Source organism: Pseudophryne corroboree, assembly GCF_028390025.1.
Source record: "Pseudophryne corroboree isolate aPseCor3 chromosome 3 unlocalized genomic scaffold, aPseCor3.hap2 SUPER_3_unloc_10, whole genome shotgun sequence".
Lineage (NCBI taxonomy): Eukaryota > Metazoa > Chordata > Amphibia > Anura > Myobatrachidae > Pseudophryne > Pseudophryne corroboree.
In genome coordinates, this window is record NW_026967494.1 from 1,977,016 (window position 1) to 1,999,111 (window position 22,096).

Below are 22,096 nucleotides of genomic sequence, written 5' to 3' on the forward strand. Positions count from 1 at the left end.
TTTGTGTCCCGTCCCCAGTCACAGAATGGAGTTTTAGGTCACACAGGACCTGGCCACATAGGGGATTCCCTCTTACCGTCAGTAACTGCCTGTTACTTACTCCACCCACTGCCCAGTGGGCAGATACTACACTTCTACCAACAGACTCCTCGTAGCCATGGTGTCTGGAACCACGGTTCTGCTCTGTATGCGTCAACACACTCTTACCACACCTGTGTGGTGTTGACGAATCCCCACTAGTTGCTTGACTAGGCCTCTACCCGGTAGCTGGCTGGAGGCAGAGCTTGAAGACACTGGGTGCTCCCAGGACAGCCACAAAATGGAGCTAGGTTTGGCCTAGCTCTCCAGGTCACAAGATGAAGCGGTTGTCTTGAGGCAGATGTTTATTTGTTCAAATAGCCTTCAAAAAGACTCTTCCCTATTGCTAGAGGCAACAGCATACAGCAAGATGTTACAGCAGAAAGTAGTTGGTATAATACAACTCTGAAGCTCACAAGCCTCCTCTTTTAATACAGTAAAACCACACTGCATCTCAGCGGTTAGTTCCCCCTTCCCTGAGTCCTTTCCATCCAATCAGTATATCTTACAAAAATATAAATAAGTTACATTTAAAAGGATATAAGTACTTGAAGCAATTTCCTCCTTCCTGTCACACACAAAGTTTGGTGTCCTTTAAAGTCCATTCCTTACTACCAGGGAGTTTACAATTTGCCTATAATACATTTATCACATAGCTTCAAAAATACGGTTTGTATTTGATTTCTCAAACAAATGTTCCTCATTCTTCCTGCATATACCATTCAGGATTCGTATATCAAACCCATACCAATCCATACCACTTGCTAGTATAGAGACCTCATAGATAGAGATTTGCTTCACAATTCATGAGGAAACCAATGATTATGGGCATTCTGTACGGATGTCCTAGAGAAGGTATCCAGATCATCCCTGTGTATAGAGTGGGGATCATGTAAAGAGGGAGAGAATTCCTGTTGGTGGTTTCTTTGAACACCTTGTATTTTCAGGTCTACAGCATCAGCTAGAGTAGCTACTGGAAGGACCTGGCTATAGGCCCCTGGGCTAGGGGAAGGGCCTGGCTATAGGCCCATGGGCTAGGGGAGGGGCCTGGCTATAGGCTCATGGGCTAGGGGAAGGGCCTGGCAATAGGCCCCTGGGCAGCAGATGCTTGGTCAAATAAAATACCTAGCTAATATCCTATTTATAGGGGCCCTGTCTTCAGTAGACAAATTAGGTGATACTAAACGTCTCTTGCAAAAGTGACGGTATAATTATTCTCATTCTCCATCACGTCAGCATTTTAGACTTAAGAAACTATAGGTCAGTAAGACAATACAGTAAGAAACAATAGGGGTCAGTAAAGCAATACAGTAAGAAACTATAGGTCAGTAAGACAATACAGAAGGAAACTATAGGCCAGTAAGACAATACAGTAAGAAAATATAGGTCAGTAAGACAATACAGAAGGAAACTATAGGCCAGTAAGACAATACAGTAAGAAACTATAGGTCAGTAAGACGATGCAGTAAGAAACTATAGGTCAGTAAGACGATGCAGTAGGAAACTATATGTCAGTAAGACAATACAGTAAGAAACTATAGGTCAGTAAGACGATGCAGTAGGAAACTATAGGTCAGTAAGATGATGCAGTAGGAAACTATAGGTCAGTAAGACAATACAGTAGGAAACTATAGGTCAGTAAGACAATACAGTAAGAAACTATAGGTCAGTAAGACAATACAGTAAGAAACTATAGGTCAGTAAGACAATGCAGTAGGAAACTATAGGTCAGTAAGACAATACAGTAGGAAACTATAGGTCAGTAAGACAATACAGTAGGAAACAATCTAATAAGCCCTTTCACATGAGCTCCTAACACCGCACAACTGCACAGTACGGCGACATTTGCACGAGAAAATTAAACATTTGCAGTAAAACCTTTGGAGAATTATCACCAATAACTATTTGCGGATAATTGGATAGGGAGTTTTTGTGATCAACTGAATCCCCCCCATAAAGTGTTTATACATATGATGTTACATTGCGATTACCGCTGGAGGAAACTCTGCCACAATAGAATTTAACGTGTAATATAGCCCGTCCTGGTATGAATAAGATTTATTGGGTGTAATTTATTACTGAACTGGATTATCAGCACTGAATCAATTACCCCCAATATAATATACATGCTGATTATTAACAACAAACACACTTGTACTAATCCCACATGAGCGTCCATGTCACCTCTACTAATCCCACATGAGCGTCCGTGTCACCTCTAGTAATCCCACATGAGCGTCCATGTCACCTCTACTAATCCCACATGAGCGTCCGTGTCACCTCTAGTAATCCCACATGAGCGTCTGTGTCACCTCTAGTAATCCCACATAAGCGTCCATGTCGCCTCTAGTAATCCCACATGAGCGTCCATGTCATCTCTAGTAATCCCACATGAGCGTCCTGTTCACCTCTAGTAATCCCACATGAGCGTCCATGTCACCTCTAGTAATCCCACATGAGCGTCCATGTCACCTCTAGTAATCCCACATGAGCGTCCATGTCACCTCTAGTAATCCCACATGAGCGTCCATGTCACCTCTAATAATCCCACATGAGCATCCATGTCACCTCTAATAATCCCACATGAGCATCCATGTCACCTCTAGTAATCCCACATGAGCGCCCATGTCACCTCTAATAATCCCCCATGAGCATCCATGTCACCTCTAGTAATCCCACATGAGCGTCCATGTCACCTCTAATAATCCCCCATGAGCGTCCGTGTCACCTCTAGTAATCCCACATGAGCGTCCATGTCACCTCTAGTAATCCCACATGAGCGTCCATGTCACCTCTAGTAATCCCCCATGAGCGTCCGTGTCACCTCTAGTAATCCCACATGAGCGTCCGTGTCACCTCTAGTAATCCCACATGAGCGTCTGTGTCACCTCTAGTAATCCCACATGAGCGTCCATATCACCTCTAGTAATCCCACATGAGCGTCCATATCACCTCTAGTAATCCCACATGAGCGTCCATGTCACCTCTAGTAATCCCACATGAGCGTCCATGTCACCTCTAGTAATCCCACATGAGCGTCCATGTCACCTCTAGTAATCCCACATGAGCGTCCGTGTCACCTCTAGTAATCCCACATGAGCGTCTGTGTCACCTCTAGTAATCCCACATGAGCGCCCATGTCACCTCTAGTAATCCCACATGTGCGTCCATGTCACCTCTAGTAATCCCACATGCACTTTCAGCGTTGATCAAGCTCCAGTCCAAGCATTTTAGTTTGTTTTCTTTTAAACATAAAAGCAAAGCCAGCACTATAGTACGAGTTACAGTATTATAAATTGTACCCTATGACATCCTGGGTCTTGTCTACTCATTTTATAATTATTTGCCAATTTTTATTTCCATAATGTATTTTATTTTCAGCAGATGGACACACAAGCAGGAATATCTCAGAAGGACATCTAATGTTATCCCCGGATTGTGACATAAAAGATAATGACAGTAGACAGGATTCTCCAGGAGATAACCCCATTACCCCAATTATACATCCAGGTCTATCCGCTGATCCCTCTGATCCTGGGAAATGTTCTCCTGATCTCTCTGATATTGGTGCATCTGTTACAGCTCTGACAGTAGATATAGATTTTCCCTGTTCTGTAGATGCCAAATGTTTTATACAGCACACAAAGCTTATTACCCATCAGCCCTCTAAAACAGGTGAGAAGCCATTTCCATGTTCTGAGTGTGGGAAATGTTTTACACTGAAATCAAATCTTGTTAAACATCAGAGAAGTCACACAAGTGAGAGGCCATATCCATGTCCTGAGTGTGGGAAATATTTTTTAAATAAATCAAATCTTGTTACGCATCAGAGAAGTCACACAGGTGAGAGGCCATTTGCATGCTCAGAGTGTGGGAAATGTTTTACACAGATATCAATTCTAATTAAACATCAGAGAAGTCACACAGGTGAGAGGCCACATCAATGTTCTGAATGTGGGAAATGTTTTCAAGTGAAATCATATCTTTTTAGACATCAGAGAAGTCACACAGGTGAGAGGCCATTTTCCTGTTCTGAATGTGGTAAATGTTTTACACAGAGCTCAAATATGATTAAACATCAGAGAACTCATACAGGCGAGAAGCCATTTTCCTGTTCTGAGTGTGGGAAATGTTTTTTAAGTAAATCGAATCTTATTACACATCAGGGTACTCACACAGGTGAGAATCCATTTCCATGTTCTGAGTGTGGGAAATGTTTTTTAAGTAAAGCATATCTAGTTTCACATCAGAGAACTCACACAGGTGAGAAGCCATTTTCCTGTTCTGAGTGTGGGAAATGTTTTTTAAGAAAATCAAATCTTATTACACATCTGAGAAGTCACACAGGTGAGAAGCCATTTTCCTGTTCTGAGTGTGGAAAATGTTTTTTAAGAAAATTGAATCTTATTACACATCAGAGAAGTCACACAGGTGAGAAGCCATTTTCCTGTTCTGAATGTGGGAAATGTTTTTTAAGCAAATCAAATCTTATTACACATCAGAGAAGTCACACAGGTGAGAATCCATTTCCATGTTCTGAGTGTGGGAAATCTTTTTTATGTAAAGCACATCTAGTTTCACATCAGAGAAGTCACACAGGTGAGAAGCCATTTTCCTGTTCTGAGTGTGGGAAATGTTTTATAAGTAAATCAAATCTTATTACACATCAGAGAAGTCACACAGGTGAGAAGCCATTTCCATGTTCTGAGTGTGGGAAATGTTTTTTAAGAAAAGCACATCTAGTTTCACATCAGAGAACACACACAGGTGAGAAGCCATTTTCCTGTTCTGAGTGTGGGAAATGTTTTATAAGTAAATCAAATCTTATTACACATCAGAGAAGTCACACAGGTGAGAAACCATTTACATGTCCTGAGTGTGGGAAAGGTTTTTTAATTAAAGCACATCTTGTTAGACATCAGAGAACTCACACAGTTGGGAAGCCGTCCCATTCCCTGAGTGTGGGAAATAAATCAGCTCTTGTTGAACACAGACATTATCCAAGTGAGGAACCATTTTAATCTTCTGGAGTATAATCATCATTGCCATGCATTGTTCCTCAAGGTTCTGTCCTATCTCCGATACTTCTTGCAATCTACCACTGGGTGAAATAATCAGACGTCATGACCTGGCCTACCACTGCTATGCAGATTACTTATCTTCTGCTCCATGTACTGAGAACCCAACACCAATCCTAAATGGGATGGTAATGATATCCCGGTGGACAGAATGCTGGCTATCAATATACCACCAGCGGCATCCCGGCCACCAGAATACCGGCAGTGGGGTGAGTGCATAGAGTTCCCTTGCGGGCTCCCTGCGCTCGCTATGCTGCAGGCGCGGTGGTTCGTTGCGCTGACCACAGGTATTATTCCCACTCTATGGGTGTCATAGACACCCACAAGTGAGAATAGCTGTGGCGAGTGCTGTCGGCATTCCCGGCTGTTGGGATTTCCTGAACGCCGGTATATTAACTACATCCCATCCTAAATGGTTGTCTAGCAGAGCTCCAGGGGTGGATGATGCCAGTTGGCTGTGACTCAGTCTTAGTGATACGTAATAGAAGCTCACCAGCAAAGGACAAGACTACAGCTTTACCAAGCATCATGACTTATGCTTTGGGGTTCAGAGTTACAAAATGCTGACTGCGGAATCTTTGTGTTGTCCCGGATTGTGGCCGACACAGACATCAGGTATCCGCCACATTCAAATCCTTGTTCTTCCATCTGTGGACCATGACCAGACTCCAGCACTAGATTCCCTCAGAAGATCTACCTACAGTCATACATGTATTTGTATACTCTCACATAGACTACTGCAATGTCCTCTACCTGGGTCACCCAGCAAAAGAATTGCACCACTTGCAGATGGTACAGAATGCAGCAGCCAGTCTGTTACCTAACCAGCCCGTTCCTGCCACATAACACCCATTCTCTACTCCCTCCACCGGCTGCCTGTAAGATGGGAAATCTATTTCATAATCGGCTTACTGACCTTCCAAGCCCAACATTACATGGTCCAAGGTATCAGAAGCAGCATCTGCCTCCTTACTGCCTCACTTGTTTATTTCTGCAGGTAAAGGACTGTTACCAGTAGTACCAGGAAACTCCCATAATGCATTTGGGGGTCAAACTTTTATCTTTGTAGCCCTGGCCATGGAACTTGCTGCCTCGCACAGTCCAAGAGGCCTCCACCCTAGAGCCCTTCACAAGCAGGCTGATGACTGACCTGTTACTCATTTCATTAATGCTCCTCTAGTTCTTACATATATCCCACATGCTTAGTTCTTTGTTCTGTTGTTTATTTTGTATCTTGTGCTTTGTGTAAATGTTTAATTCCAGTTTGCAGTATCTATATTGCTGCACGACAATATGGCGGCCATAGGAACGTGTTTCCACTTCTAGTTTCCCATTCTTATGTCATCTGATCATCTTAATCAGGAGTGTTGTGGGATACAAGATCCTATCTATATATACATTACCATGTGCATTAGAGTCACCCGGGTTCCATCTGCGGTGGTTTGTTGTATGTTACATCTATATGGTGCGGATACTCCTCTGTATGATTCCATAATAAAAGCTTTTGTTTGCAGCTAATTATTGCATTATATCTTTTTTTCTGTTTTATATTCCCGTCTGAATAATTCCACCCTTATATGTCTAATCCCGGAGTGGACCCCAGAGGATTATAAGTGACCTATATGAGTTTCCATCATTCTGTTTTGTATAATCCATACGTGTAAGAGCTTGTATGGCGGTCACTGTCCGTCACATTGAGTTGGTAGAATGGAAGTGGGACTATCTGGACTTTGAGAGGGACGTGGACACTATCCTGCTATTACTGTTTGGACACGTGGGGTGTGAATCCTCCCTACAATATTACACTATTGTGTTATTTATCTGTGTATGAAATACAAATTGCTCCCACGTCTGCATCTTGCAGGCTATTATATAAGCCCCTATAGCTGTTATAGATACATATAATTATGTGTAAGACTGAATGCTGTATCTGCACTGTGTGTGACGCCCAAGCTATACGCCATATGTAATTATGGAAAGATAATAAGCATTAGAGGCTATTACAGATGTGTCCTCATACAGCCAGTCTCAATATGCCACATAGTGGGAGAAGCCTGGCGTGAGTGAGCTGACAGGTCTCGTACAACTCTGCTGGTATCAGGTGACTTATGCAGAGTAGAGACGCACCAGGAGACTTTGCTGAGTAATGTGACACTTGTATATATGTGCGACTAAGTCTCTAGGGGAATCATATTCGCTGCTGTTAGGGTCTCCTGCCCTGTGCTGCCACGTCGTCATGGCAACCGGGAGACATGTGCTAGCGGAGTAACCTGAGCGCAGCTGATACTCCGGTTCAGGTCTTTTGCTGTGCAGTGGTTACAGGCTCTGTGCACGGCAGGGGATCCGGTGCTGGTTTTTGTGCTCACAGTCTGTGAGGTCTGAGTGGGGCGTGGACAGCACCTGCTATATAAGGCCTCTTCTCAGGTTAAGCAGATGCTGCTGAATCTTTGTTGGTTAGTCAGTTTCTGAAAGTTAGCCAGTACTGTGTAGCTTTGTATTTGTTGTTGCTTACTGCAAATAGGCCTGGGGATTTGGTACTACACTCTGCCAATCCAGACCTAGCAGTAAGACTGGAGTCAGTTGTTTAACTTGCTGGGGTTCTTTTGCTACTCTGTGAACTTAGCAAGTTTGCGGCTGTATTCTCAGAATTGCCTGCCTAAATCCTGTCTCACTGTGCAAGGTGTTCAGGTGTCAGTTTAGTGGCAGTAAAATGAACCTGTGCACTGCAAGTGAGGATTAGGATTGTGGAGACTCTCCTTGTGTCTATCATTCCATCTCTGACCAAGGAGTTTACTGCCACACCCGTTGGTAACCCTTTAGGGTTTTGCTGTTGCCCTTAGCAACAGAATTTCAGGTTCTCTACGTATTAAAACACAACATCTTGCTTTTTCCATCTGAGCATTACTAATACTAGGTAGACACCCAGTTTCTTAGCCTCTGGGCTTCTCTGTTCACTTTGTGTTTATTTTGTTACCCTATCACCTTCTGTGTACGTAATGTCATATTCCCCAGTCTGTCTGTGAGTTCATTTGTTTTGCATCCCTATCCGTTCAGACACCAGTACATTCCTGCAGGCACTGGTGTGCATAACAGTTCAGACACCAGTACATTCCTGCAGGCAATGGTGTGCATAACATATACAGCAGCCTAATACTCCTGTTGAAATTTTGTGGGAATATGGAGCATACCCCTCAAAATACGTTGCAACAGGTGGTCGATCAGGTGCAGGTTCTGACTCGACAATTTAATGATTTGTCCATTAAAATGCACACCTCCCAGGCCGCTGGCGGAGCTCCCGCAGCAGCAGCACCTCTAGGGGTTAAGGAGCCGAAAGTAAATCTCCCGGATCGTTTTTCTGGAGATCGCTCGCAGTTCTTTTGTTTCAAGGAGAGCTGCAAGCTATACTTCCAGCTTAGGTCTCAGTCTTCTGGGTCAGAGATTCAGCGGGTGGGCATAGTGATTTCCTTGCTACAAGGAGACCCACAGGTCTAGGCATATGGGTTGCAGCCTGACTGTCCGTAGCTTAAAAGTGTTGATGCTTTTTTAACGGCCCTGGGCATGTTGTATGATGACCCTGACAAGACGGCCTCAGCCGAGGCTCAGATTTCGATCCTTAAGCAAGGGCGAAGGCCAGTTGAGGTTTACTGTACGGAGTTTCGGAGGTTGGCCCATGATACCCAGTGGAATGACCCAGCCCTGAGACACCAGTACCGAAGAGGTCTTTCTAACCAGATAAAAGACCAACTGGTACAATATCCCTTGCCTGATAGCTTGGATCAGCTCATGCAGTTATCCATCCGGGTGGATAGACGGCTGAGAGAGCGTAGGCTTGAAAGGGATACCGAGGTTTCCTTCTTTCCCAAGGGAACCTCAGACTCTGAGGAATTTTCAGAGGAGCCTATGCAGATTGGTGCTACCCGCCTCTCCTCGCGTGAGAAGACGCGGAGGAGATAGCAGGGGTTGTGTTTGTACTGTGGGAATAAAGGTTATGTGGTAGTATCATGCCCAGAAAAGCCGGAAAACTTCAGGGCCTGAGGGTGATGGGAAATATCCTGTCAGGCCAGAAGTCAGAATTTCCCAAGAAGACTTTTATCATTCCGGTGACCTTGAAGATCCTCGGTCAAACTGTCAAGACTGAGGCCTTTGTGGACAGTGGGGCCGACGGGGTTTTTATGGACCGCCAATTCGCCCTGAAACACTCTGTTCCCTTAGTACCCTTGGCATCGGAAATTAAGATTTGTGGGTTAAACTGGGAACCATTATCCCAAGGTAAAATTACCTCTTGCACTAGCCAGATTTCTTTGTTTATTGGAGCCACACACTCTGAAAAATTGTCCTTTTATGTGACTGTCTCTACTTTTGCCCCATTGGTGTTGGGGTTACCCTGGTTAAGGGCCCACAATCCTCAATTTGACTGGGTCTCTGGGGAGATTCTTAGTTGGGGTACTGATTGTTTCAGGAGTTGCTTGAGCCTTCCAGTCAGGCTCTCGCAGCTAAGTTTGCCAGGATTGCCAGGGTGTTATGCAGATTTTGCGGACGTGTTCTCCAAAAAAGTTGCAGAGGTACTACCTCCCCATCGCCCCTATGACTGTGCCATTGATTTGTTGCCAAATGCTAAGCTTCCCAAGAGCAGGTTGTACTCCCTGTCACGTCCTGAGACTCGGGCTATGACAGAGTACATTCAGGAGAACTTGGCTAAGGGATTTATCAGACCTTCACAGTCTCCAGTTGGGTCGGGGTTCTTCTTCGTGGGTAAAAAGGACGGTTCATTGCGACCCTGCATCGACTTCAGGGAATTGAACCGTATCACGATTAAAAACTCATACCCACTGCCTCTCATCGCAGTCTTGTTTGACCAGCTTCGTACTGCCACCATTTTTTCTAAGATTGACCTACGCGGTGCGTACAATCTAATCCGAATAAGAGAGGGGGATGAATGGAAGACTGCCTTTAATACCCACTCAGGGCATTATGAATATTTGGTGATGCCTTTTGGGCTCTGTAATGCCCCGGCAGTCTTCCAGGATTTCATGAATGATGTACTCAGGGAATATTTGGATAGATTCTTAGTTGTATACTTAGATGACATCCTAATCTTCTCCCATTCCCTGGAGGAACATCGGAAGCATGTACGCTTAGTCCTCCAGAAACTCAGAGACCACCGGCTTGGGGCGAAGCTGGAGAAGTGCGAATTTGAAGTTCAGCAAATCGCATTTCTAGGATATATTATCTCCCCAGAAGGTTTCCAAATGGAGGGTTCCAAGGTACAGGCAGTCCTGGATTGGGTGCAGCCCACTAGTTTGAAGGCGCTTCAGCGTTTCCTGGGCTTTGCAAATTTTTATAGACGATTTATCGCTGGATTTTCGTCTATAGTGGCGCCCTTGGTGGCACTCACTAAGAAAGGGGCAGATGTTGCTCACTGGTCTTGTGAGGCTAAAGCGGCTTTTGCCCGTCTCAAAAGGGCATTTGTATCGGCCAAGGTGCTGCGACACCCAGATCCAGAGCGTCCTTTTGTGGTGGAGGTGGATGCCTCTGAGATGGGTATTGGGGCAGTGCTCTCTCAGATGGGAGTGTCTGATAATCGCCTTCATCCCTGTTCTTACTTTTCCTGTAAATTTTTGCCTGCCGAGATGAATTATGACGTGGGTAACCGGGAATTGTTGGCTATTAAGGATGCACTCGAGGAGTCTGGCTTGAGGGGGCTAAGTTTGTGGTCTCAATTCTCAATGACCATAAGAATCTGGCATATTTAGAGTCAGCGAAGCGTCTCAATACCAGGCAGGCACGATGGGCTTTGTTTTTTGCTCGCTTTAATTTTTTGATAACATATCGCCCTGGGTCAAAAAACATCAAGGCTGATGCGCTCTCGCGGAGTTTTGCTCCAATCCAGGAGACCACCGAGGAGCCGTTGCCCATTGTGTCCCCATCATGTATTAAAGTGGGCATTACCCAGGACCTCTTATCATTAGTCCTTAGAGCACAGGAGCAGGCTCCTCCAGACCTTCCGGTAGGTCTTTTGTTTGTGCCACCTAGATTAAGACAGCGAGTGTTCCTGGAATTCCATGCCAAGAAGTCGGCAGGTCACCCGGGTATTGCCAGAACTCGGGAGTTGCTATCTAGGGCGGTGTGGTGGCCCTCGGTGGCTAAGGATGTGGATCAGTGGGTTCGGGCATGTGACATCTGTGCCCGAAATAAGACTCCTAGAGGGGTTCCTGTTGGCCCATTACATCCACTCTCTATCCCATCTAAGCCATGGACCCACATTTCAATGGATTTTGTGGTGGACTTGCCCAAATCCTCGGGGATGACAGCCATCTGGGTTGTCGTTGACAGGTTTTCGAAGATGGCGCACTTCGTTCCACTGGTTGGGCTGCCATCGGCCAGACGCCTGTCTGAATTATTTATGCTGCATGTTGTGCGTCTCCACGGGTTGCCACTTGATGTGGTCTCTGACCGCGGATCCCAGTTTGTGGCCAAATTCTGGAGGGCATTTTGTTCCGATCTCCAGATTTCTGTGAGCTTGTCAGGCTACCATCCGCAGTCTAATGGGCAGACTGAAAGGGTGAACCAGTCCTTGGAGCAGTTCCTCAGGTGTTATGTCTCCAAGTGTCAGACTGACTGGGTTGCTCATCTGTCCATGGCGGAGTTTGCCTATAACAACGCGGCTCACTCTGCTACAGGGATCTCTCCCTTCCTTTGTGTGTATGGGCATCATCCGAAGGCCAATTCTTTTGACCCCCCTGGACTCCACGCCTGGTGGTTCCTCTGTGGTTTCGGTCCTTAGAGGTATTTGGAAGAAAGTGAAGAAAGCCCTTGTGTCTGTGTCATTAGTGACCAAAAGGGTTTTTGATAAGCGGAAAAGACCCTGCAGCTTCAAATTAGGAGACTTCGTCTGGTTGTCTACCAAGAATTTGAAGTTGAGACAGCCATCTCATAAGTTAGGCCCCCGGTTCATCGGCCCTTATAAGATCACCAGGGTTATCAATCCGGTGGCATTTCAGTTAGATCTGCCCCGTTCTTTGGGTATCAATAAAACATTTCATTGTTCCCTTTTAAAACGGGCGATTAGTAATCCTTCTTCCAGTGGAAGACCTTCCCCTCTTCTGATACGTGGCCAGAGGGAGTTTGTTGTTGAAAGGATTCTTGACTCCAAGATGGTTCGGGGTCGGCTGTCATTTTTGGTGCACTGGAAGGGGTATGGCCCGGAGGAGCGGTCGTGGGTGCGCAGTTGTGATCTTCATGCCCCCAGACTGATATGCTCTTTCTTCTCGCAGTTCCCCAATAAACCCGGTGGTAGGGGTTCTTTGACCCCTCGTCAGAGGGGGGGGGGGTACTGTTAGGGTCTCCTGCCCTGTGCTGCCACGTCGTCATGGCAACCGGGAGACAAGTGCTAGCGGAGTAACCTGAGCGCAGCTGATACTCCGGTTCGGGTCTTTTGCTGTGCAGTGGTTACAGCCTCTGTGCACGGCAGGGGATCCAGTGCTGGTTTTTGTGCTCACAGTCTGTGAGGTCTGAGTGGGGCGTGGACAGCACCTGCTATATAAGGCCTCTTCTCAGGTTAAGTTGGTTAGTCAGTTCCTGAAAGTTAGCCAGTACTGTGTAGCTTTGTATTTGTTGTTGCTTACTGCAAATAGGCCTGGGGATTTGGTACTACACTCTGCCAATCCAGACCTAGCAGTAAGACTGGAGTCAGTCGTTTAACTTGCTGGGGTTCTTTTGCTACTCTGTGAACTTAGCAAGTTTGTGGCTGTATTCTCAGAATTGCCTGCCTAAATCCTGTCTCACTGTGCAAGGTGTTCAGGTGTCAGTTTAGTGGCAGTAAGATGAACCTGTGCACTGCAAGTGAGGATTAGGATTGTGGAGATTCTCCTTGTGTCTATCATTCCATCTCTGACCAAGGAGTTTACTGCCACACCCGTTGGTAACCCTTTAGGGTTTTGCTGTTGCCCTTAGCAACAGCATTTCGGGTTCTCTACGTATTAAAACACCTTGCTTTTTCCATCTGAGCATTACAAATACTAGGGAGACACCCAGTTTCTTAGCCTCTGGGCTTCTCTGTTCACTTTGTGTTTATTTTGTTACCCTGTCACCTTCTGTGTACGTAATGTCATATTCCCCAGTCTGTCTGTGAGTTCATTTGTTTTGCATCCCTATCCATTCAGACACCAGTACATTCCTGCAGGCACTGGTGTGCATAACAGTTCAGACACCGGTACATTCCTGCAGGCACTGGTGTGCATAACAGCTGCAGGATGGATTTGCTCTGTGACTCCGCTGCACTTTATGTAGGCGGGGATCTTGCTGAAAAAAAGTGCTCGCTGCCAGACAGGTATTGGGCACTTTTTGGTGAATTCGGCAGGCCGGGTGAAGGGGGTGAATCAGGCTAATTGGATTCCCCTATATACGTAGCACAGCAGAAGTCGTACACAGATATACAAGTCAGCACAGTCCCCTGTGGGGTCCTGGCTGTGTCACGTTCGTGTTGGTGCAGCAATCGGATATAAGAGGTGCGCAATCCTCTCCCAGGTGTAAAGAACACAGAAACTGGCTTCACTCTCACTTCCAAATACAGCTACAAAGTCTAAATCCCCAAACTATTACTTATACACAGTATATAGAAAGGACAGTTCTATAATCTAGTATGTGTATCAGGCACAGTCACTATAATATGGTGATAGTCAGTACACGGGGGCTTATTGGGATAATCATGACACCCACTTATATGTCAGAAGACCTACTGCTTACATGGCTGTTGCTGATGTGTACTAGAGATGGAGCCTCCATAATCTTGGCTCTTTGTGTGACTAGGCGCATCTAGTCACTGTGAGCGTCTCCGTCTGGATGGGCACATGCGCCCGGACGAAGATGTACCCCATTCACTTGAATGGAGAGGGTCTCCATCCGCGCTCCTGGACAGAGTCGGTCTGAATGGGAGCGTCTCTGTGTACTCCCGGTGTGACTAGGTGGATGGATCGCATAGTCACGCCTGGGCCAGCTAAGATAACACTGGCTCCATCTGTATGTTATTATTCTAACCCAGGATATCGAATTCCTAATTTGGTTTTAGATTTGTTTTCCTCCCCAGGAGGGGAGATTCAAAAATATTGCAATATTTATAAATATTCCAACTTCTTTAAACTCCAAGCCTAAATAACTACTTCTATCTCAAACAAACCATGTAACACAAATTGATTTTCTTCATTGCACTCCATAGTTGTTTCACTAAAACAATAACATCCTTCATTCTCCCTGCAGCTCAGCCCAATGTACACATTGCCACCTCAATTATCCGCTACCCTCATATTAACACTCGTGTGATTTTAACTTATCTTTCTACTTTGACAATAGCATCCACAACCGGTCACCATAAAAAAATCAGAAATCTCCAACAACTGTATTTATTTATCTTGTTTCTATTAGCTGGTGACATTTTACCAAATCTGGGACCCAACCACTTGTACCACTCTCATTCACCTGATTCACAGTAATATAGAAATCCAACCAGCCTCATAAGCATGTCTCCCAGTATCCTCCAAATCACTACAATGTGCCTTATGGAATGCCTGCTCTGTAACATTAACAACCATACATAACCATTTCATAATTATCAAATTCAACCTGATGGCTATAACAGAAACATGGCTCACAATCAGATATGGCCTCCCCTGCAACACATTGTGGTCTCTATTTCACACACACCTCCAGGCCTGGTAACAGTAAAGGAGGTGGGGCTGGATTATTACTTTCCCAATCTTTCACATACACGGTTCTACCACTCACATTCAAATCATTTGAAGTGCATTCCTTCAGGACTTACACTTCTTTCTCTCTGCATGATGCGGATATCTATCGTCCACCTGGGCAACCCAAACAATTTCTGGAAGATTTTTCTGCCTGGCTCCCTCACTTCCTATCCTCTAACATCTCCACTATCATCATGGGTGATTTAAATATTGGTATTGATAATTTGAAATCTGCCTCTCATGCCTCCAAAACTACTCTCTCTAACCTCTCCTCTCTTGGCTCTTCCCACTGGACTGACTCCATTACTCATCAGAAGGGCATTGCCTTGGTCTAGTATTTACCAGACTCCTCAGTTTCTGAATTCTCCAACACTCCTTCCCCTCTCTAAGATTACAACCCTGGGCCTTATTCAGATCCTGATGCAGATGTGATAAAATCGCTATGAAGTGATATTATCACATCTGCAAATTTGCAAGTACGCAATTGTAAGGTCCTAAACGGCTTTCTCTTCAGAATGCAGTTTAATACCTGGAGGGTGGTGAGAATAGGGCATCGACGCCCCGTTTAAGGTGGTGCAGTCCAGATAACGGAGGCATGTCTGGACCGTTGCTGGGGCGGGTCATGGTGGCAGCGTGACGTCACGCAGCAGCTTTGACCCTTAACCTTGCTTGCATATGAACTGACCAATGACTCATCATGAATGAGAAAGTTCCCTCCCCTAGACTAGTCACAAGAGATCTGTATACGCCCCCAAGAGACTCAGTGTATTGCTGAAGAGATACACAGAAGCGTGCTTGTTCCCCTGGGTCCCGAGCTTGATGGAGTGTTGGTAATATTTTGCTTCTGTTAGCTGGAGTTGAGACACAGCTGAAGATGAAGGAACTGGAGCGATTATAAAGTGCATTGAGGGAGATGGTGATGTATTACTGGCCGTGTCTGTAATGAATTCGTTTGTATTAACTGCTTACTGTGTAAATTGTAACCATATAACTATATATATATATACTGTACATTGTGATATATTGAATACATATCCTTTTTTTAACATCAATAATTTTTATTGGATTTTATATCGAATGCAAAAAGAAAAAGGGGGGGTACAGAAAAAAAACAGGGTGGGGAGGGATGTACACGTCAATGAAATAAAACATACATATGAGACAGATAACATAGCAACTAAGCAGGTATACAGGTATCCTAGTCATATTAACAGATGAAGGTGTGCAGAGCTAGGTCAATAGGGTTTATCTACTCCGCCCCTAGCATCAGGGGGGAGGCAGTTGATAGCATTATAAACATAACAGCTAGTATAAACCAAAAGGAAAAGCATGGGAGATGGAGCACTCAAGAAGTAGTAGATTCCTCATTCAGGCTAAATTGTAAAAGGGATGTCTTCCCTGGGTGTGATATGAGAGCAGAACCTTCACCCTCCGTGACGTATTCATGCCAATGGAACCATCACATAATGGGAGAGGAAGCAGAGGAGGAACAAGGCACACATTCAGTTTCCATGGTATAATGGAAATTAACTTTATGAAATACTTTTAGAGCAGGAGGGACTGCCGCTTGTTTCCAGGCCTGGGCCAAAGTTGCCTTTGCTGCTATACAAATGTGTCCCAATAAGTACCTTTGGGAGGCTGAGACCTCGAGGGTATATATATATATATATATATATATATATAGGAGAGCTAAAGCGGGGGATGGGCTTAAAGATAGACATAAAACTTTATTTATCAGCATAAATACATCTGCCCAGAAAGTTTGGAGAAGGGGACATGACCAGAAAATGTGGTACAAATGTCCTATTTCTCCGCAATTTCTCCAACAGAGTGGTGAGCAGGAAGGCCAGAAGGTGTGGAGTCTGTCCGGGGTCAGGTATAATCTATTCAGTAATTTAACATGCATTTCTGAATGGTTTAAACAGCGTGACATGCGGAATGTTAAACGATATCATTTCTCCCATTGTGTCTCTGCTATGGGAATACCCAAGTCCCTCTCCCAGAGCTACTGGGCATTAGACTTTTGGTATGGAACCAATGAGATGAGTGCATTGTACCAATAAGTAATATCTTAAGTGGATGTAAGCAATACCACACGGGATAGAATAGACTGAACTAGAGAGCTGGGGAGTTTGTACGATGGGTAGACTCTTAAACCAGTGTCTGATTTGGAAGTAGTGAAATAGTTCAGTACTCGGGAGGGAGAATTTATCCTGCAACTGGGCGAATGAAAGAAAGGCAGTGCCATCTAATAAGTCTCCTAGGGTATGAATATTACAAGCCTTCCATACAGAGATATGTAAGTTGGGAATTAATTTACTCACTGCTTTAAGTGAAAGGGCCTTGTCGGGGGTAGTAATGCCAGGGAGCTTACTTATCAAACTATCCCATATTCGTAAAGAAGAAGCCGTAGAGGGAAGGATGGTCAAGTCGATGGGACGTAGGGCTTTAGGAGTCCACAACAGATCTGCTAAGGGGTTTCCTATGCAACCAACATCTTCAATGTGGGCCCACAAGGATACGGGGTTGGAGGGGTTCCAAAATTTAAGTTGGGCAAGCACACATGATTCCTGATACAGACTCAGGTCGGGTAGTGCGAGACCTCCTCTGTGTCGAGGGTGTATCATTCTAGCATGTGCCAATTTTGGGAGGTGCGATTTCCACAGGTATTTTGTCAAGACAACTCTGCATTTATCGAGATATGGTTTGGGGAAAGAATTGTTTTAAATGTGTCCAGCTCGCTTTGTTGTTGGTCATGAGTTGTAATGAGATCATTATGTGACGTCACCAGTTCTTCCAATTTGCGCTCTAGAGTGTCGGTTCTATCCCCAATGGCTTTTAGCTCAACCTTGACTTCACGTATATCACCTGTGAGGTCGTGGGTTAAGTCCGATTTGAAGGCCGTCAAGACCTGGCAAAGGGTCTTCACAGTAAAAGGAGCATCAGAATTCGGATCCACGCCCGACACTGAAAGCGAGCTGGTCAGGTCAGACAGATAGGGGCTTTTCGTAGAAGGGGCCGACACTCCTCGAGGTGGCGGGGGTGCCTGATGTTGTTTCCGGATCGGGAGAGATACCTGAGGAGGTAGTGTGCCTTTTGCTTTTTTAGGCGCCATAAAGAAAAAATGGAGAAAAAATAAATGATCTGAGAGTAGTGCAGCAGACGGATCCTTCTAGGCTGTTGCGTAATAGAGTAGACAGGATACTGGGTTTCAAATGTAGTCCCATGTTAAACGGTAAGACTCTGGGTGGAAAAGGCACATATTAGAGGTCACATTGCAATGGGCTGTAGGTGTAGAGACGAGGGTCGCCTCAAACCCAATAGTGATGGTAGGAAAACACCAGACAGAGCTTGAGAGCAGTCTCAGATTAGTATGAGAGGGCACGATTGGATGGCAAAATGTGCTGCATTATCTGCCGCCAGCAGTGTATTATATGTCTTCAATAGGCTGAGGTCACTTGCAGATGCACAGCAGGCAGGGTTTGTGAACTAAAAGGCTGCCACAGAGCTGCTATGCAGTGTCTCTGAATTATGCTGCCTGTGGTAATATTAGCTATGGAATGTTTTTCAAGATGGCCGCCGCCAGAATTACCAGCAGAGAGATTCTCTTTCTACCTGCTGTTCCAGGCACAGGAGGGGAGCTTTCGGCCTTTTGCAGGTACCTGAGGGTCTGGGGAGGTCTCTGCTGGTCAGAGGGTGTGTGGGGCGCCCGCAGGAGGTCCGCCGGATTCCGCCGCAGCCGCGAACGGGTCCCGGAGCTCGTCACCGGGATGCCTCCAAACTCGAGGCCCCGCCTTCTGGAAGTCGAGTAGGCCGCGGGCTCGTAGCGGTGGAAATGATCCCTCAGCGGTGCGGGACTCCTCTCCAGATAGCCCACTGCTGTCAGCAGCTCACTGGGTTACAGCAGGGGCTAATGGAGGCTGTATTGAGCGGGGTTTTGGGTGATTTAGAGCCCTAAATTGCAGGAGCTCCAGCCCAAGATGTCTGTGTAGGACAGCGTCAAAGCCACGCCCCTCAAATACATATCCTTTTAATAACAAATATATACATCAATGAGCTTTGGAACTCAGATAATATGTGGGTGTATTGTTTTATGGTATGCTGTGTTTTGCGATGTATAGCGCACATTCATAGCACATGGTAATAAGATGTGCAGGCGTCCACAATATATATTAGAGCGGGCATTTTAAATATTTGTTAGAAAGCAATTTGACATTTACAGCAGTTTTTCTGAGTTTTGACCTGATCGCAGCACTGCAAAAAGTTGCTAGCGAGCGATCAACTCGGAATGACCCCCAATGTGTAATGGGCATAACGGTTGTGTAATAATGTGTAATCAGCATTATGGTGTGTAATAATGTGTAATCAGCATTACAGGTGTGTAATGGGCATTACGGTGTGTAATAATGTGTAATGGGCATTACTGTGTGTAATAATGTGTAATGGGCATTACTGTGTGTAATAATGTGTAATGGCTATATTGGTGTGTAAACGGGATTTTAATATCTACCGTTAAATCCCTTTCTCAAAGTCCATAAGGGATACTGGGGTGAACTTGGTACGATGGGGTATAGAAGGGGTCCAAAGGAGTCAGTGCACTTTAAATTTATTCCACTGGGTGTGCTGGCTCCTCCCCTACTTGCCCTCTCCCACAGGCAGTTAAGCAAAAACAGTGCCCAAAGGAGAAAGGACATACTTGAGAGAAGGAACATAACAACGAGTGGTGAGATTCACACACCAGCACACCATAACAGAAAACAACCAGCAACGGCTGGAACAAACAGTAACAGCTGAACAGGTAACTTTTTAGAAGAGAAAAAACCTGCAGAAAAGTCAACGCACTTAGGTGGGCGCCCAGTATCCCTTATGGACTACGAGAAAGGGATTTACAGGTAGGTATTAAAATCCAGTTTTCTCTGGCATCCATAAGGGATTCTGGGGTGAACTTAGTACGATGGGGACGTCCCAAAGCATCCAGAATGGGCCGGAACATGTGGAGACATCTGTAAAACTGCTTGCCCAAACTGGGTATCCTCTTTGGCCAGGGTATTAAACCTGTAGAACTTCACAAAAGTGTTCTTCCCTGACCAGGTAGCAGCTCGGCATAATTGTAAGGCCAAGACTCCATGGGCAGCAGCCCAGGAATACCCCACAGATCTTGTATAGTGGGCCTTCAGAGACTGTGGAACAGGTAAGGCTGCCAACACAGGCCTGTTGGATAGTCAGCCTAATCAAAAGAGCAATGGACTGCTTAGAAGCAGGGAAACCCTTCTTCTGTGTATCATAGAGTACAAAAAGAGAATCCATCTTTCTGATCTGAGCCATCCTCTTGACATAAATCTTCAAGGCTCGCACAGCACTAGATAGGACAACAATTGGTTGATTCAGGAGGAATGCAGAGACAACCTTTGGCAGGAACTGCTGTCTAGTCCTGAGCTCCGCTCTGGCCTCGTAAAAGACCAGGTAGGGACTTTTACATAATAAACTCGGAGACACACCTTGCAGAAGCTAGGGCCAGCAACATCACCATCTTCCATGTGAGGTAATTATATTCCACCGACGTCAAAGGTTCAAAACAGGAGGACTGCAGAAATTCTAACACTACATTCAGATCCCAGGGTGCCGTGGGTGACACAAATGGAGGCTGTATGTGGAGAACTCCTTGTAAGAAAGTCTGAACCTCTGGCTATACAGTCAACTTTTTCTGTAAGAAAATTGAGAGAGCTCAGATTTGGATCTTGAGGGACCCCAAACGCAGGCCCTTATCCACACCAGGCTGCATGAAACGTAAAAACATCCTAAATGAAAACCCACCGGTGGATATGTGCGTTCCTCGCACCAGGAGACATATCTCCTCCAGATATGATGATAGTGTTTTGACGTTACCTGCTTTCAAACCCGGACCATAATTGCAATAACCTTATTGGAAAGGCCTTTTCGAGCTAAGATGTTTTGCTCAACTTCCACGTTGTCAAAGACACCGTAAGTCCGGGTAGACGAATGGTCCTTGTTGTAGAAGATTTTTTCTCAGTGGCAGGGGCCAAGGGTCTGCCACGGACATGTCCAGAAGATCGCCGTACAATGCCCTCCGAGGCAATCAGGATTGTCTGAATTCCCTGATTCCTGATTCGTTTGAGCACCATCGGTAGCAACGGAATCGGAGGAAACAGGTAAACCAACCGATAAGGCCAAGGAGATGTCAGTGCATCTATTTCCCTAGCTTGAGGGTCCCTGGTTCTGGAGCAATACCAGCGAAGTATTGTTGAGTCGAGAGGCCATCAAGTCTATCTGTGGGCAGCCCCACAAGTTGATGATCTGTTGAAAAACCTGCTGGTGGAGGCCTCACTCTCCTGGGTGGAGATCGTGATCACTCAGGAAGTCCGCTTCCCAGTTGTCCACCCCTGGGAAAAAAATGGCGGACATGGCTCTTGTGTTTCTTTCCACCCAGAGGAGTATCTTTGACATCTCTTGCATGCAGGCTCTGCTTTTTGTCCCTCCTTGTCAATTTATGTAAGCCACTGCTGTGGCACCGTCTGACAACCTCGATCGCTCGATCCCTGAGCAGAGGAGAAGCCTGAAGCATAGCATTGTAGATCGCCCGAAGTTCCAGAATATTGATAATAAGTAGGGCTTCGTGGGCTGACCACCTGCCCTGGAACTGAGCCCCTTGGGTGACAGATCCCCATCCCCTCAGACACGCATCTGTTGTCAGGAGGATCCAATCCTGGATCCCGGAACTTCGACCTTCCAGTAGGTTGGAGGACGGTAACAACCACAGGAGGGAAATCCTGGCTTGAGGTGACAGACGTATTCCATCTTCCCCAACAATTTTATGCAAAGATGGATGGATATTCTTGTAGGCCGAAGGATCATTCGGACCATCTCCTGATGCATTCTCGCTTTGTCCTCTGGGAGAAAGACTTTTTGGGCCGCTGTATCCAGTAAAATTGCCAGGAACAGGAGATGCTGAGTCGGTTCCAGTTGGGACTTCTGGAAATTGAGGATCCACCCATGTTGCAACAGATCTATATGGAGCAATAACAGCTTCCTGGATCTTGAGTTTATAAAAAGATCATCCAGATAAGGAACCACATTGAACCCCTGGACTCAGAGTTGGAACATCATCTCCACCATCACCTTTGTGAAGACCCTCGGAGCTGTGGACAGGCCGAAGGGTAACGCCTGAAACTGACAGTT

The 22,096-nt window shown here is 45.6% G+C and overlaps 1 protein-coding gene across 1 annotated transcript in view; it reads left to right on the plus strand.

The window, feature by feature from the left end:
- Nucleotides 1–6,674, plus strand: part of LOC134983223 (zinc finger protein 260-like) — an 82,883-nt gene extending 76,209 nt beyond the window's left edge. The window contains exon 2 of the mRNA XM_063948960.1: nucleotides 4,342–6,674. Within this exon, the coding sequence (XP_063805030.1) occupies nucleotides 4,342–5,099 (758 nt within the window). The 3' untranslated portion in view covers nucleotides 5,100–6,674. The remainder of the gene's footprint in view (nucleotides 1–4,341) is intronic.
- Nucleotides 6,675–22,096: the final 15,422 nt, after the last annotated feature.